Consider the following 18205-nt stretch of genomic DNA (forward strand, 5'->3'; position numbering starts at 1 on the left):
GCTGTAACCACCGTAGAGCAGTGCAGGGATGCAGCCGTGAGCTAGCCAATGGGGCACACACACATGCACAAACATGCACTAAAAGCACGTGCGGTCTGCCGGGGGATGTCAACACATCAAGTAGAAGCTCTGATTACAAAACACACAGAGGGAGAGAGACTTCATCCTCTGCTCAGGTAGACATTACTCCTCTATATCTTTACATAGCAAATAGTTGTTTGCTGCTATATTAATGCTTTGAATATCTTATAGAGCATCTTTAACCACTTCCAATCAGCCTCTATGGTAATTATCAATCATACAGTAAAGATGAAATGAATACAATTTAAATATGATGATGAAATATTAAATAAATGGCATAATATTTGAGGAGACTGCCCAGTTACATCCTCCCACACCAGTTCAGTCTAACCCTACTGGATATCCATAGTTTCATCAGTCATCACAGCATCCCTGACCAAACAACAATAACACACTTGATGATAACACTGTTACCTTCTGTTTTTCTCTCCCCTTTCTTTCCATTTGTCCATCTACCACTTCACCTCCAAACAACACACCTGCTGCTTCACTTCCTTCTCCAACTCCCCTCAACCCCCCTGCATCAACCTCCAATCCCATCCTACCTCCCGCCTCTCTCCACTTCACAACAAGCAGTTAGTCGCACCATGAAGGAGAGAGTGACCAAACCAACAGGCATGGCCCAGGGTCGGGTCGCTCACATGATCGAATGGCAGAACTGGGGCATGACGACGGTGGGTTCGGGGGGACCCCAGCCCCGCATCACTACCCAGGAGCGGGAAAAGGAGCGGCGGCTGGAGAGCGACGCATACAGTGACCTCAGTGAGGGAGAGAAGGAGGCTCGTTTCACTGCAGGTTGGCAACACACACAGAGCCTGATAAACTGTCATCAGCAGAATTATTGTGGGATTTCGGGATATTCAGCTAATGAAATATAATGCAGGTCCTCACAGTGATCCTGGCTTGTCCTTTGAATCCTGACCTCAGGTCTCCTGCAGCAGTTTGCGATCTCAGAGGCAACACTTATGGCCTGGACATCACTGGATGGAGATAGTCCGCGGTCGGGATCAAACCAGGGCAGTGTGGCTCATCTGAGTGAGGTCAACCAGGAGAGCATCACCAGTCGAGGTAAAGGACTACAAAGGACTACAAATATGACTGCAGCTGAAACTCAAAGTAGCTTGTGTTGCAGAACAATCTCACATAAAAGCAAAGCTTGTGTGTAAGCTAGATGGTATTTTAAAAAGGATTAACAATATATTATAAGAACATTTGTCATACAGCAGTTGTGAAGGACGTATTAAGATGTTACTAAAGTAATTGTAACGGTGGTGAGCACTGTCGCCTCACAGCAAGAAGGTCACAGTTCGATCTCTGGTTTGGGCAGGGCCTTTCTGTGCGGAGTTTGCATGTTCTCCCTGTGTTCAGGTTTCCTCCAGGTTCTCGAGTTTCCTCCCACCACAAAAACATGTATCCCCATCCCGAGTCCTGTGAATGGGAGGCTTGCATCAGGAAGGGAATCCTGCGTAAATCTATGCCAAATCAAATATGCGAATCATAAAATCAGATCTCAGATGACCCGCTGTGGCGACCCCTAACGGAAAGACGAACAGCAGCAACTTAAAGGGACTGTTTGTAACTTCTTACACGTATAAATAAATCCGGGTCGGTGTCCCATGCACGCTCGCGTGTGGTTATGCTGTGCTTGCTCACATTTACGTAGCGCGTGCACACGGGCGAGCGCGAGCAACAGGACACTGATTTCCGTTGACTTAACGGCCACAGGTGTTGCTGTTATAACCAATTTCTGATTCTTACAAACAGTCCCTTTAAGTAATTGTAAAAAATAATCAATTAAACGTTAAAGTAAAGCAGTTTTATCAGCAAATTGTACTTAAAGTTCAAAGTATAGGTTGTGCTGCAGAATGACCCACGTCAGTGTTATTATGTTATATAAATATATAAGTACTGTGTATGCAGTATTGTTGCAGCTGGTCAAAGTAATGATAATTTTTTGTGTAGTTGAATATAACACAGTGCATCATATTTGATCCCCTGATCATATGTTTTGTACCTTGATCTTTAAAGTTAAAGTAGCTGTAAAATCAATGTAAGGAAGTAAAAAGTACAATATCTGAAATTTAGAAAAAGTATAAAGTAACATAAAATGGAAATACTCAAGTAAAGTACAAGTACCTCAGAACTGCACTTATGTACAGTGCTTGAGTAAATGTACTTACTTTCTTTCCACCACTGGCATGCAGGATATAATGTATATATTTAATGAAATAATGCATAATAGTGTATATTTGATATAGGTTATAATATAAGTCAGCAGGCAGCACTAAAACAGCTGTGTGTCAATGTGAGTGTTTGTGTGGATGCAGGTAAGCAGCTCGCATTATAACATGTGTCATGTTGCTTAGTAATGAGAACATACTGTTCGCTCTCCTCTCTCCAGGCTGGAGGGGAAGCTCATTATTAATCTCACATTTCCAACATGGACTGTTGGAAGGTAAACCCAGACACATTGCATCTGTATAAATAAGGATTTTGGATATTTTATTCCACTTCTCATGAAGTTAGAGGTGCATTATAATGAGTGCGTTGTTGTTGTAAGATAAACCTCCTTAAGGATATGACGCTTCATTAATGCATTTGCATCAAATTGTCTCTTTTTTTAGTCAAATAAACTCTTAGCACACGGTGAAAATGTGTTGCTGTGTTTACTCTTGGGCCCAATTTATAGCTTTCCTCTTGAGAGATAGATAAACTGCACAAAATCAAGAGTGCGTCTGCATTATACAGTTTGACACAAGCGATGAATCAACCGTGGACGGTGTGCCAGTGTTCAAACTGTATTCAGTACATCTAGGAGAGCTTCTGTCATAACACTTATTCAGCCAATGTGGAGATTTGTTCTGCAGTGAGTGAGTTTTTTTTATTTAGCTCCCAGTCAAACCTCCTTTTTCTGTTCAGCAGGCCAAATCAAAGCCAGAAAGCAAACTGATTTAGTTTGCTGCGCTTCAAACTCTTCTTAATTGTATGATAACAGCTGGAACCAGATTACCGAAACTCAATTAAAGGTCCAATTGTTGTTCACTAGAGGAGGGATTTTTAGCAACTTAAGCTGAAATAAATGCTGATGTTTTACTATGATTTGTTTGGGGGTTAGTTCTTGCAAAGTTCTGAGTTAAAACCAAACAATCAGCAGCACATTTATTGATGTTATGAAGATTATATGATCAGGATGATTCAATCTATTGTGCTTTTTGCAACTATAAAATATGACCAAAAACATGTAAAATGTTACCATTACCTCTAATAGCATCTGCTGCCTTTTTCATCCTTTCCAGATCAGATATTGCACCACTCCTCAGCAGAGGTGTGGCCTCACACATACGTCGCCCAGGGCCACTACTGCCTCTCCTCCTCTGATGCCTGGGAGCCCATCAACAACGATCTCTCCGGCGTGGCGTCTCCCCCTGCTGGCTCCTACATTATGGGGTCTGCTGATGGGTACGACGGACAGGCTCGCTTCCTGTCACAGCCGCAGCCGCAGCAGTACACTCTCCAGCAGCAGAATCAGCTACAGCAGCTGCAGCAGATCCAACAGATCCAGCACTACCAGCAACAGCAGCTCCTGCAGTATCAGCAGCAACAGGTGGAGTGACACTTCTGTGGGTGTAGCCCCTGTGAGATAGTAGATGGAGTTGAAGTTTAGTATGTGAGCATGTTTACTGTTGCTCTAAGTCACTCCAATAATGCACAAACCTGAGCAGACCCAAAGAATCAGGAGTTTGTGTCAAAATATGGTCACTGTCAAATTTGGGTTATTTTCATTTTGCAACACATGATACTTTTTGTAAGATACGATACGACACGACACGACAAGATTGCGATATGATATGATATAAGATAAGATAAGGATACGATAACATTACGATATGATGCGATACGATACGATATGATACGATACGATAAGATAAGGATATGATAAAATTACGATAAGATTACGATACGATACGATACGATACGATACGATACGATACGATACAATACGATACGATACGATACGATACGATACGATACGATACGATACGATCCAGGTCCATATTTTCTTATAATTTAATAGAAAGAAAGAAAATGTTACTCTAAACTAAAGGTGCTGTGTGTAGGATTCGGTGGCATCTAGTGGTGAGGTTGCCAATTGCAACCAACTGAAACCTCTCCATTGTGCCAAGCGTGTAGGACAACTACTGTGGCCGACACTAAAATATGAATGTCCCTATCTAGAGCCAGTGTTTGGTTTGTCATTACTGCCAAGCAGGTGAAATATAGAGTGATATTGTGGTTTTAGCTGACGTGTGTTGAGCGATGCTCGTTCATGTCTATGTAGAGCGAGCACAAGCGTGAGCGCGAGCAACAGGATGCTGACTTCGTTGACTTAACGGCCACAGGTGTTGCTGTAACAAGCATTTCTGATTCTAACAAACAGTCCCTTTAAATGGAGCATTGCTTTCCAGTAATTGATTTCGAGAGTAAATTATTTTTAGAAATCATAACTTCAGCACAACTATCAAGAACACTAGCTCTTGCTTTAAACTGCAAGTCAGAGGCAGAATGAAATGATAGGCCTGAATCTCTGTGCACAAAGAAAAGCAGTATTGATCCCTGTCATAGTCAGAAAGAGGAATACTGTAAACCGTTTGCTGTCTCGTCTTCCTAAACTATTTTCTTGGCTTTGTATATTTTCTCAAACTGCTCGATGCTGTGTCACCTCTGACATGGAGAGATCTCATCTCTGCCTCTAACTCTTCCCCCTCACCCTGTCTCTAGTCTCTGGAGCAACGGCTGCACAGCGCCAACCAGTCTTTGCATTCGACGCCCAACAGCACCATCCACAGCCTGGTCCATCCCGCTCACCCGCCGCTGGTGGATCTGTGGAACACGGGGCAGATGGAGGCCTATCAGACGGACATCGGAGGCTACATGGGTGTGGCGGCGGTGGTGGAGCCGAGCCTCTGTGTTCCCTCTGGAGAAGAGATGGGAACGGAGCACTCCCCGCTGCTGGAGCAGCAGGAGGAGGACGAGGTCAAGGTGAGGTGAACGCAGGGTTAGATTACATAAAATTATATCCTCAGGGTTTAATATTTGAAGCAGTGTAAAAGATCAGTGCTTTTATTCTATTAACTACAAATCATGAATCATTCTTTATTTTTCAAATGACCTCACAAGTTTTACAGATTTATTTCTAATCATCGAAGCATGATTAGTTGATTAATTAATTAGTCAATCTCTATTTTCAGCTTCTCAAATGTGAGGAATTGGTGCTTTTTTCACACATTAATCACATAATCAAAGAGAGTACTAGATAAATCCATAATGTAAAAAGGTCGTTAGCTGCAGCAGTAGTAAGTGAGCAATCAGTCACCTTTACCTTTTGCGAAAAGTGACGTAATTGTCACGTAATAACAGGGACTGGTTTGAAAATCCTGTTTAATTGGTGTCTTGCAGGGAACTCTTGCTTCCAGCAACCTCCTTGAAGGGGCGCTCACCGTGTTATAACAGTTGGATAATGTCTTTTGTGGCTCTGGAGGGAGCTTTCCAAAGTACGGGAAATATAACCCAATTGTTAGCAGAAAGCCTGCTACTGGGTTTGAAAGAAAAGGACATTTATGATAAATGCATTGCATTATGGGTATTGTAGGATAAAGAGTTTTTGGAGCTCGACCCGTACTAGGAACTAAACATCCAGCCCACTCTCGTTCCCAGGGAGTCAAATACAGACGCTTTGTCACGGCCATCAGCGTTCGATACCGCAGCACAAGGCACCCTACAGCGCTGGTATGAGACGCACAGGGTGTTCCATAAACTACAATATAAACCCATCCACGGCAACAGTAAACGCACAGAGAAGGTGCTGTGGTGACGTAGTATAACGAGCGAAACAGACACAACGGGCAGATGGGAGGGGAGATGGACGGGTCCAACAACACAAGGCATCCATCCAGGAGAACGCTGTTTGTTTCACTTTACAATCAGCTGTTCGTTGGTGTCCCGTGTTCACAACGTTAAGTTTCATTTTCACTGTACAAACGTAGTCATTTTAAGTCCAACCATGTTGTTTTTTCCTAAACCTAACTGAGTGGTTTTGTTGCCTAAACCTAAGCAAGTGTTTTTGTTTAATTCACAACATTAATGGTATAATATGTAACCGTTGTCGGTAACTGTTTGTCAACACACCGCATTCAAAGTTGGCCACCCCTCCACAGCTCAACGAGCTGAGAGGGAGCTATAGAGTGACTGAACAGAGAAAGCGGTGATAGTGAGAAAAAAGCTGCAAATCGGAGAAATGGAACGTTAAATTTTCTGATTGTTTCCCGCTGGCTACGTTCTAAAACACACAACTAACTGCACAACCCTGCGGGAAGGTGCCAAGTTGCTGGAAATTGAATGAAAGCATGCAAGCTTCCTGGCTGTGGCTCAGTGATGCTCTCATCAAACTACAGACACACACTGATCATAGCTGCACTCACAGCCCAGAGAGGAGCAGGGGGAGCACTGTAACACATGCACATAATAACGTCCGCTTTGTATCTAACAGATTAAAGGGGGAGGTTGTGCTTTGGTATCAGAAGCCCAGGGGCGTGACAAAGCAGAGATATTTGACCACCTGAACGGGCTGCATACCCTGCACGCTGTTATTGGCTGGGGGTTACATCCCCGCGTGGGGCCTAAAGGCTGTTTGCAGACGCCCAGCAGCGTCCAGAGTAGAGCAAAATAATAAGAAAATACAGGCAGAGGGCTGCAGGGTCTCTGCAGAAACAGACACCACCACACACTCCTAGTGGGGCATGAGTGATGATTGAGAGGGATTATTTTTCTATCATTCTATACATTGATTTTTAGTTAATTCTTGCATATTATACCTTTTAAGCATGTGTTTACTGCAACAGTCATGCAGAGGGGTCTGACAAAGCGTCAGTATGCGACGAGTTGGGATGAGAACGTGTTGAAAATCAGGATGTCTCAGGCCTCTGTTGCTTCCATTATGACTGTGATTGGGACTTTCTTTTTTCTTGTGAGTCCCCTTCTTTATGGAAATGCATAAAGCTTTTAAACAGCTGGCTCAGCATCTTGAATGCTGAAGCTTCCTGCACGCACCAACAAGAAACAGTTTGTGACTATTTAACAAACCCACAATAATGGCCTATATTTCCATCATGGTCAACTAAATGTGACGGATTCACCATTTAAAGCAAATCTTTCACAGTTGTTCTTTATACTCTGCTGGTTGCCTGAAAGATGGGAAATCAGTCTATAAACTGTTGGAAGTCAGTTGGCAGTAATATAAATAATGTAAAACTTGCAGTTAATGGTAAAAATGTATGGACCATTACTGTTTACTGAACCTTCCGTGTGTCTCCGTCTGTCCTGGTCAGGAGGACGAGATGACACTGTGCATGGAGCCAGAGTTCGCCTCGTTGACTCCGCCCACGCAACAAGGGGATGCCTCTGGTGGCAGTAGTCCGGGGCAACCGCCGGCTGAGCCAATCACAGAGCGGAAGTCCTCCGATGTCACCTCCAGCTTCGTGCAGACGAGAGAGGAGAAGGAGGAGGAGGAGGGGCAGGGGCCAGCCGCTTCCATGGCAACCAACTGAGTACCTGGATGTCAAGAGACTCCTTATTATGAACTGACTAGGGAGTCAGCGAGGAAAGAACATAATAATACAATATATATCTATTAATCTGTTCCTTTTCAGGTATCAAAAACTTTTTGGTTGAGAGATGAACTCTACAAAAATGGTGAAAAACAGATTTGGAGGTGGACTCACAATGAGCTGATGCAACAAAGGACACCTATTTCTTTGTAAGCCCTACATCCCAAAGGTAACTGAAGAGGAGTGAGGACGGAGAAACTGAAGAAGAGGAGGAGAAGGAGGAGACACTTCCACCAGGAAAATGACAACCACGTTGACATGAAGAGGAGGGGAAAGGAAACATGCATGCTTTTTATGAAGACAAGCAACTCGACCCTGTCATCGTCTTACAATAATAATGAAAATCTATCATAATAAAACATTATAATAAGAATAATTTTGTAATAAAGCAAAAAAAGGAACAAATCTATGTATAAGTGTATGATAAGATATAATGGTTTTCCTGTGGGAGAACTACTCTGTTTACAGCTGTTACTCAACATGTTAGATAGCGTTTAATCAGATTAATTTCCCTGTTGCATCAAACACATGCAGTAAACTTTAGGAAATGGCAACCCAGATAATTTCACGTGTAATTAAAAGTCAGCGTTTCAGTGAAATGCAGATTAACCCTCTAAAATAATGACGTTGTGGCACCAGGATGCCCGAGGCACAACCCAGGGACAGGCCTGTCCTGCTGACTGCACACACTTCAAACTGCACAGATAAGGATTGTACTGTAAGATAGTGTGCTTCCTACTGTTTCTCTGTATGCATGTTTCTTCAGAGCACTATGGAGTACCTGTATCATACAGCACTGTATAGACTTTGCACTGAACCAGAGTATCCCAGGTGGGGCCGCAGTGGGCCTGCGGTGAGAGGAATAAAAGACAGAGCTGCATAAGCGAATCTCTTTTTGCACTGATGCAATCCAACAGATCAGAGGTTGCCTTTGAACTGTTGACGTTCCCACTCTGACAACCAAAACCGAGCCACTTGACAACACAAACCCTCAACTGCTTTTTTTTTTTTTTTTCATAGACGTAGTCGAGGATGATAACCACTATTTGAATGTACTGGAAGACGGATGGCAGTACATGAGCGTTTGTTTTGTTTTTGATGTGTCCTCGCGGTCCACGTGGAGAGAGAGTCTTTCTTAAGAAACAAAAGATAAACAAGTCTTTCAAAACGTGTGGGATGAAGCTGTTGGAAATGGATTCACTGCTGGCTCCACCACTACACACACATACACACACACAGAAAACACACAGATATCTAAATTGTAACCAGCAATAGACAGACAAAACACTGGCGTCCCAACAGACCAGTGTCCGCTCTGTCGTATAGATGTAAATATTCTGAGTATATATAAAAAAAATCGCCTCTCACTTACAGTCACAACTGTTCTAGTACAGTATGATTTCTTTATTTTTTTACACCTCTCAGTCCCACTTTATTTTGGGAAGCTTAAAATGTTAGGCCTGAATTTAGTTTTTCGTACCGCTACACAAAGACAAATGAAACGGAGGAATGTTTGTGTTGTAAATAGAGCGATCACTCAAACTGGAGTGTTTTATCAGCGGGGGGAAAACGAAGACGAACAGTAGTAGGTCCGAGTTCAACGGGGGGGAAATTACAACCCGTGTGCTGCTCAATCAGCCAATCAGGGAATAGAACAGAAGACGAGGAGTGAACACTTGAGCCGACTAGATCAGTGTCTTCCTGCTCATCGTGATTACTGTGAAGCAGCTGCCTGGAGTGTGATAGTGAATCTAATGATGTTTGAGGAAGCATGTTTTCATTTGTTTTTTTCCCTTTCTTTCGCCTGAGGAAGAAGGAGTGTTTTCCAGTGAAGAGGTTAAACAGACAGTGAAGACTTTCTGTGCATGACGGACTTTACAACAACACACTGTTTCCATCTCTTTTCCCTCTGTTGGGGAGCACCTTCTCTCACTTTGATGATTGTGTGAGAAACTTTTAAGATAAACAACAACAACAAAAAAACGGCGGTTTATTGACTTGAATGAGTTTATTTAACGATTGCTTCTTTATGCAATGTTGGGGACAATGTTTATTTTTCTACGGACTTGTTGAAATCCCTCCCAGTATAAGTTAGAATAGTTGTCACGGCTGTAAAGCCGTCCTGTTTCACTCTGGTTTTGAGCACTTTACACCAAGAAAAACACACCTTGTTATTAAGAGATTAGAGATGGATAGTTTGGCAGCTCTCAATTATTTTAACAAATCATTTTATTTCACTACAAGAATCCCTGTTTAGTGACTCGTAACAACAAGAGGGCTCAAAACTGCAAACAGAATGTCTTTACACAGTGGCACATATTCATTTATTTATTGAACAATTACTTGGTGGGGAGGAATAATGTGACAGCTTGTACAGAGTCTATGATTTCCATGTAGGCAACAACCCTCCTGGGAGCAGTATCTTTTTCTTTACGAGTCAGTTTTAAAGATGTCACGTGGCGGAAAGACTATTGTTTTATATTTGTGCACCCGATTCGACTGTTACCAGGCCATTAAAAGGCGTTATCGGTCGCTATAACCATCACGCCCACTCGCACAGCAGTTTCTGAAATAGTCCCAAAATGTAATGATTTGTGTCTACACACACATTTGAACTGGGAAGTCGGAATTTCTGAGTTCGCAGTCGGAAATTTCAACTGGAACGCCCCCTTAAGTCGTACAAACCTCATCAACCCCAACCTCAAAATCCAAGATGGCTTGTCCGCACATTAAACAGTAAAAAGAAGCAGTAGTAATATACTGTTTATAACACTTATGTCTTACTTGTGTCTCATTAAATCAGCCGTACACACAGTACTGTTCAACTTCTATCTGTGAACATGTTGCTATGGTGTTTGTATGCACAAAATACCGGAGTAATGCATTGTTATCAACTGGTATAGCTAACAATGGCTAACCAAGCTGGAGCAAACCGCATTACATTTTCCAACTTGTACTGGAATGCGGTCGACTCTGGTGTGACATCATTCCCGGCTCTGACTTCCGATTTCCGAGGTAAATGGAACGCAGTATTAACTGCAGCGCCTGACTTCCGCTTCTGCTCCTGTCAGTATTACTACGGTCGCTAGAGGTCGCTGTCGTGTTCTTTTATACCTTCTTTTGGAGATCTACCATGTGAATAGACAATAGAACCTACTAGTGGGTGTAGTTGACCCCTATTGATCCACACCTATGGCGCTTATAGTGAATGCTAACGCTTATTTATTGGCCTGACAACAGTCTAATAGGCTGGTTTGTTGATGGCGAGAACTGCGAGGCTAATTTGGGTTTGACTATTTAAAAAAACAGATATTAGTTTGTAATGCGTGGACTTGATGAAAAGACACTGCTTCAATTTGGGTTATTTTATTGCTTTTTTCTTTTTGTTTATCAAAATCTCAATGAATGATTAAACTAATAACAAGAAGCCAAATATATTTCTGTGGATGTTAAGGTTTACTGATCACATCTTTGTTAACCGACCGGTTTGCAATTGAGTTCCTCTTTTTGTATAATCCTACTGCCATCTTCCAAGAGTTTCAGTACCTTGTCTTCAGGCACGACGCTCAACATCTGCTTCTGGTCCTCTGCCTTTCTCCTTTTCTCTCTCTCTTTCTATCTCTTTGTATCTGTTCTGTATATTTGTGTCTGTCTGTATGTCTGTCTGTCTGTCTGTCTGTCGGTGTACAGTAAGTTGTCTTGTTGGAAGAATCACTGCCTGAAAAAAAAAGAAGAAAAAGAAGTTTTCACATCAACCAAAGGGGATTTGAGGCAATCAGACATGTAACATAGATATGATTTGGAAATGTGTGGCAAAAAAAGGTAACTGCTGTAAAAAACGCTGTAAAAAATTGGATGGCTTCTGTATAAAATTGGATTTATTTGTTTGAAATGAGGCAGTGTGATACCAGTGTACACTCACACCTATGCATGCTTGCTGGACGGTTGTCACAGGATGGTTCTTCCACGTGGTGCCCCCTCTCTCTCTCTCTCTCTCTCTCTCTCTCTCTCTCTCTCTCTCTCTCTCTCTCTCTTATCTCTCTCTCTCTCTCCTCTTCTGTCAACAACTCTGTTTCTTCCTGTCTCTCTTCCTTTTTCCTCCACGACAGAACCTCCTACACCCCCTCCAGCTCCTCTACCTGTCTCCTCTTCTTTTCCTCTGGTGGAGAAAGAACAAATAAACAAACCAACAAATGGCATTTCCTGTGCTCATGTGTGGATATCTTTTCCAGGGTGTAAATAATTAGATTCTCACACTTTCACCTCATGTGATACGTCTTTTTTTATAACCACTTTTGGCAGCGGCCGGTGTCTCTGGCCAGCTCCTTGGTGCTTGTCAGACAAAACAGCAATCACCAAGGAAGTGGCAGCAGTGTAATCCAGCCTGTCATGCTTTTCCAAACACATTCCTCTCCAGTCCTTATCAGGGATTTTATGCCAGGAGAATATGAATGACAAATTCTCAGAGACAGGCCTCCTCTGTGGGGACGAGCTGCTTATTTGTTCAAGCTCACATAGGAGACTGAAACACACTGTTGACCTTCACAGCACAAAGATGTTTGTATGCTCAGAGATATTCTCTTTACAAGCCTGAAAGCTGCAATGCTGATACAGTGATTTTTCCACCCACGCGGTCGGTCCACCACTTTGGTCCAGACTGAAATATCTCAGCATGAATGGATTGAAATTTGGTGCACACATCGGACTTAAAACAGCCGTGCATTAAAACAAGGCAAGGAGCTGCATGGGTGAGGGGTGTTGCGTCACGCACAGGTGAGATATCAAATACTATCCAGGAAGGCCCCTTTGATTAACGGATACGTGAGTCTGAAGACTCAGCAGACGCCAGTTGCTAATCTTTTGCCTCGAGCTAAACAGTAGATATAGAGCGTTCATGTTAGAAATTAATCTACAAGGAATGTGTGCTTGCATGTATTTGATTGGCCACTAAAAAGCCTTGCCGGATGACGTTGAGGTCACGCAATCGAGCCAGGTTAAACTTTTTTGACTCTGTGTTGTGTTTTTTTGCTGGAGCCCGGTGTTTGTACCCTCACTGCGTCGCCGGACTCATTTTTCGTTTTGTCTGAACACAGCTACTTGCAAAACTCACATTCCCATCAGTCTCAGCTGTGTTGTGCTAATTAGCAAATGTTAGGATGCTAATATGCTAAACTTTAATTGTGAACATGGTAAACATTATACCTACTAAACATCGGCATGTTTTTAGCATGCAGAGTCGCTAACGTGACCGTAGTTTTTCTTCTAATCGCCATTTTTATTGTTGTAGATACGTAAAATAAGCTAGTAGACAATTTTAATATTTATTATCTTTAAAAATTACAGACTGGTAATAATGATTTGAGTATTTACAATACAGCAAATATCTGATTAATTTAAAATTAACCTCAATCAGTAAACTTTAAATGCATGATCTCTTTGACCTCTGGGTCAAATTCATTAAGTCTTCATCAATATAATATGTCATTATCATACAGTTCATTGCTGTCAGTTAATGTTTGTTCAAAGGTGAAATTAACAGACACCGATATATGATGTGCAGCTGCATTCAACATTTCTAAGATATGGATGGACATTGATCATTCATGATATGTCGGACTGAGCGTGTTTGTCCGTCTGCAGTTCAAAAGACACAGGAAGGCACCTGAGTGAAAAAGTGAGACTGTTGTAAGAGTAGAAAAAAGAGTTCCAGGAGCTTTGTATGCACTAGCTTGTCCTGCTCGCTGAGAGCTGAATGTCTATAGTATAGTTTATAAGGCTACAGGTGAGCCTGACTCCTCCACCCAGACAGCAGCTCTGTCTCTGGGGGGAAAGGAGTGAAATCAAAGGAAGGTAAAAGTCTCTTCTCTTAAGCCCAGTCTATATGGGCTCATCTGACTCCTCGCTCTCCCGGTCCTCCTCCTGCAGGGAGGATAGTGTGTGGACGGGGCTGGTGGGTGACACAGGGGAGGCAGGAGGTGAAGGTGAGGTAGGGGACGAGGTAGAAGGGGACGTTGGCTCCTGTGTAGCACCGTCAGCTCCTCCCGTGGGGGCAGAGCTGCTGCTGGTGCTCCCCACGCCGCCAGGGGACAAAGGATCAGTGTCACAACCGGGAGCGTCCCTGGAGGACGACGCCTTCTCTTGGGAATCCTCCTTGGACTCCTTCCTCACCGGTTCACCCTCCATCCTGCTACCCTCCCCCCACAGGTCTTTGTCCCGAGTGGGGGAGGACGGGGTGGATGAGGGAGGTTGATGCTTCTTGGCTTTCCTGCTGGCGTCTCTGAAGCTGGCCAGAGGGGGACGAAGCCTCACCCCGCTGCGAGTCGAGCCCTCTATAGCTTTCTGTAACTGTTAGAGGAGAGAAAGAGGTTCAAACACATAAAGCAAAGAAAACGTGTTGAAGTGACAATTACTGAAGTGAACATCCGGGGAGATGAGTTGAGTGAATCAGAGCGTAAAGCATGATGCACCCTGTGACAGAACAACTGCCCACAACATCACAGCTCGCTGTCCTGCTGCGTTACAGGATCAAACCAAGAGAGGTGACAGAAAACGTGCAGGTAAAGAAAAAAATGGAGAGAAAAAATGTGACTTTACCTCTTTCAGTGCTACGACACCGACCAGCTTTCCAATACTGGTGACATAGGCATGACTGAGACCCAGCAGAGAGAACAGAGTGTGGGTCTGAGTAATGAGAGAGAGGAGGACATGATCCAGTCAGTGTTACATGTGTTGTTGTGTAGCAGTGCTCTGCTGGCATGGCTGCACTGTTCCTCGTAAACAACTTGTCCCACAAGTTAAAGAGAAAATATCTATAGAAATATAGCACAGGTTACAGCATAAAATTCAAGATTCAGGATTCAAAGGACATAAACAAAAAAAACTTAAATGAGTGCTCTAGCAATTTAGTACTGCATTTCCATAAGTTGGGGGATTCACGAGACACAGAATTTGAAAAATGGTCAAAATCGCTGCAGCAGAGGCTGAAACATCCCGACTTTTACTGTCTAGTATGGATCAAGTTCCAAAATCACTGGATCCTACATTTCCCATGATGCACATCTTTCATAATATGTATTAATTTTGTCATATGAATTGTCTATGTTGTAATTTCATTATGTCGTTACTCTGAACACACAACATTTATTGCACGTCTGTCTGTCCTTGGAGAGGAAAGAGGAATCCCTCCTCAGTTGCTCTTCCTCCATTTTTTTCCCCCATTAAAGGTTACCTTTTTTTTGGTTAAGTTGTTCCTCCACTGCGAGGGTCATAAAGGACAGAGGGTGTCATATGCTGTGCAGATTGTAAAGCCCCCTGAGGCAAATTTGTGATATTGGGCCATATAAACAAAATTGACTTGACTTGACATTAAGACCCTCACTGCACATGTTTTTCAAACTCCCTCTAGAGCCATACAAGATATTATTCAACTGTTTCAACAGGCTGAACTTGATAATATAATAATACAAACAGAACAAAGAAGTAATGAGACACTTTAGGAATAACTAGAATTACCGCCTTGCGGTTGTATGGCTCTGCCAACCAGTCAAAATGCAGTTTACATCCATGTCTGTCCAGATGTCATCACTTAATTTGTGGGAAATTGTCATAATTATACATTCTTGAGTTAAGGCCAAAAACGTGTTTCGTGAGGTCCTGGTGACCTTTGACCTTTGACCACCTAATTATAATCAGTTCATCTTTGAGTCCAAGTGGACGGTCATGTCAAATTTGAAGAAATTCGTGCGTAAGGACATCCGCAGCTGTCCAAAGCTATTCAAATCCACCTATCAGCACCTCTAAGTAGGGATTCAGACCAAAAGTAGCACAGGGGGCTGCGTTTGTGGGAAAGTGTTGTGAAACAATGAAATACAATCCACGAAATCAAGCTGGAGTAACTGATTAGTGCGTTGAAAGGCTTATCAGATGCCAAAACATTGCATACGTACGGTTTGTAATACTCAGAGACAAGATTTTATAACTCCTGTTTGTTTAAACTGTAGTATAAAACATAAAGTATTTCCCAAAATGTCAAAGTATTCCTTTAAAATCTGCTGCTTTAAAATATTAAATGGTAATTGTCCGTGATTTATAACTGCATAATCAGTGTCTGTACATGACGTCATGTCACCCAGGTGTTGCTGTGGTCACCTTGTGAAGAGAAGTCCTTTCCACCAGCTGAAACGGGGAGGGGTCTATACGTATCTGCTCCATATCGATTGGTTTATCCAGCTCTTCCTCTTCCCAGGCTTTGATCTGCATCAGCCAATCATAAGGCAGAGATAGACTCAGAGTACACAGAGTGTCTAATTATTGATTTGGATGGTTTGGTTGTCTCACTGTTGAATGAGTGGACGGTGAATCGATAAGGTACAGTACCTCCTCTGGGGACATGGTGTCCGTCAGCGGAGGAGGCGTGGTCTCCTGAGGAAAGAGCGAGGCACAGACGGAAGGGCTGTCAGTTTGAAAAGCTACACAGATGAAGATAAGACGACCCCTGGTGGTTTTACGGCATCACCCACTGCACAACATGTCAACTCCTTTATGTATGCATCATGTCATTCCCCTCCCGTCACATTAGTGATGTTGGCTGGAGCTGCCATGTTGGACTGATGCCCCTTTGTCTAAGCCGTCGCTGCCAACTGGACAGCAGATCAGTGATGCGCAGCTCCTTTGAGCTTCAGGGGTCAAACATGAGGAGTATGTGAAGTTGATCTTACCTGAGTTTCAATCTGGCCCGACAAAGACGTAGAGGAGAAGAGTCTCTGAAGGGCCCCCCTGACAGATGGCAGCTTGCGCTTGTCTGTGGATGGTATGGCAACACATGTGAGAGGAGAGAGGAAGCAACATGTGATGGATGGACTTGTCTTTATGTACAGAGGAAACGCCATGTTACCTGAGCCTGTGTGGTTGATGGAGGGCTCCTGAGGTCTGGGGGACGGGATGGGCCCGTTACATTCTTCCTGTACCGGAGCAGTCTGCGGGCACAACATGGTTAGTAACGGCATCATCATTTCATTTAAAGCTAAACTACTTCATGCAAGTTAATTTATGGTTAGTTTTTTCCACCATGTCTGCGCTCTCCTCTCCGCCCTCCTCGTCTACGAAGCCGAAGGACTCCCAGCTGACTTTGGAGCCCTGGCCTGGCGAGATCTGACCTTGTTCAAAGACTCGCCTCTCTGGTGAGAGCCACCAGTCAAAGACGGCTTGAAGCTCCGTCCTCTCGATGGAGCCCAGAAGAATCATGGATTCTGCAGAGAGAAGTGTTAAAGGAAGAGTTCAACATTTTGGGAATGTTAATTACTCATTTGCTTTCTTGCTGGGAGTTAGATAAGAAGATTGATACCACTCATGTGTCTGTACGCTGAATAAGAAGCTACGGCCAGCAGGGGTTTAGCTCAGCATAAAGTGGGAACAGGGGGAAAGACTCGGCCCTGTCCAAAACCTACCAGCACCACTGAAGCTCACTAAGGCCTAGTCCACACTTACAGGACACAGGTATTTTTGTAAACGGCATTTTTCCTCCTTCGTTCTCAAAAAAAATCTCCGTCCACACAAGCAGGGTCTGGTTCGTGTCATGTTGCATTGGATAAGTAGAAGTGACCTCTGTAGCTCATTCTGACGCCTTTGTTCCTCAATATAGTTTTTACACCTGTACATTATGAGGCCACGTCTGCCACTCATCGTCTCATTAGTGACACCTCACAAAGGAGATAACGGGCACACTCTAATGTTACAAGCCAAAAACACTGTTTTCCCAGTCTACACATCAACACTGAAAACGGAGTTTCTGAAAATCTTCACCCCGTTTTCCAAAAACCTCTCAAAAACTTCTCAGTAATCTAAAAGGCTGTTTGTCTCAATATGATGATGTAAGTCACTCCACCTCTAGAGTCGACCAGAGGGATGGTTTTCAGACTTGAGGTCTCCAGCAGATTGTTCAGTTCCCGATAGGTGGAATGAGAAGACAGGAACTTCACTCTGCGCACCATGATGTCCTCCACAAAGATGTTATACTTGCTGGGGACACACAGATACTACAATAAATACCCTTTGTCTAACAATGACAGCTGTATGGAAAACATAAACACACAAAAAAAAGGTGTCTTTAACTTTACCTGATGTGCCCGAGGGCCAGCTCAGGCAGGTAGGGCAGCTTCTTCACCTGGATGATTGAGTCGTAGAGAGAAGGCTGCAGACCCTGAGCCACCATGTTGGCTAGGATGACCGCCACCATCATGGGCAGGATGTGCGAGATTTGACCGGTCAGCTCGAAGCAGATTACTGCGGTGGAAACCGTGTGAGTGACGGCTCCCGTCATCGCTGCCGCACCTGGTAGAAAGCAGAGGAGAGGATATGTGGTAGGGGTGAAGTATTATCCCTCTATTATTATTCCAACATCTGATTCCTCTGTACCGGACAAACATCCAATTTGGGCTTGAAGCGCTGTACTTTTTATAATG

General features: G+C 43.4%; 2 protein-coding genes across 8 annotated transcripts in view; one reads left to right on the forward strand and one right to left on the reverse strand.

Moving 5' to 3' along the window:
• Positions 1-9728, forward strand: part of fam131bb (family with sequence similarity 131 member Bb) — a 39567-nt gene extending 29839 nt beyond the window's left edge. For all 6 annotated transcript variants that reach the window (XM_037784320.1, XM_037784317.1, XM_037784319.1 and 3 more), the window contains 5 exons: positions 658-876; positions 1009-1149; positions 3378-3685; positions 4861-5121; positions 7467-9728. In XM_037784320.1, coding sequence (XP_037640248.1) covers positions 658-876; positions 1009-1149; positions 3378-3685; positions 4861-5121; positions 7467-7685 — 1148 coding nt within the window. In that variant the 3' untranslated portion in view covers positions 7686-9728. The remainder of the gene's footprint in view (positions 1-657; positions 877-1008; positions 1150-3377; positions 3686-4860; positions 5122-7466) is intronic.
• A 3324-nt stretch (positions 9729-13052) lies between these two features.
• Positions 13053-18205, reverse strand: part of clcn1b (chloride channel, voltage-sensitive 1b) — a 35075-nt gene continuing 29922 nt past the window's right edge. For both annotated transcript variants that reach the window (XM_037784300.1, XM_037784299.1), the window contains exons 15-23: positions 17861-18074; positions 17629-17762; positions 16812-16993; positions 16639-16720; positions 16463-16545; positions 16122-16166; positions 15894-15998; positions 14340-14426; positions 13053-14090 (exon numbers count right to left, since the gene is read on the reverse strand). In XM_037784300.1, the coding sequence (XP_037640228.1) occupies positions 13623-14090; positions 14340-14426; positions 15894-15998; positions 16122-16166; positions 16463-16545; positions 16639-16720; positions 16812-16993; positions 17629-17762; positions 17861-18074 (1400 nt within the window). In that variant the 3' untranslated portion in view covers positions 13053-13622. The remainder of the gene's footprint in view (positions 14091-14339; positions 14427-15893; positions 15999-16121; positions 16167-16462; positions 16546-16638; positions 16721-16811; positions 16994-17628; positions 17763-17860; positions 18075-18205) is intronic.

Source organism: Sebastes umbrosus, chromosome 11 (genome assembly GCF_015220745.1).
Source record: "Sebastes umbrosus isolate fSebUmb1 chromosome 11, fSebUmb1.pri, whole genome shotgun sequence".
In the NCBI taxonomy this organism is placed as follows: domain Eukaryota; kingdom Metazoa; phylum Chordata; class Actinopteri; order Perciformes; family Sebastidae; genus Sebastes; species Sebastes umbrosus.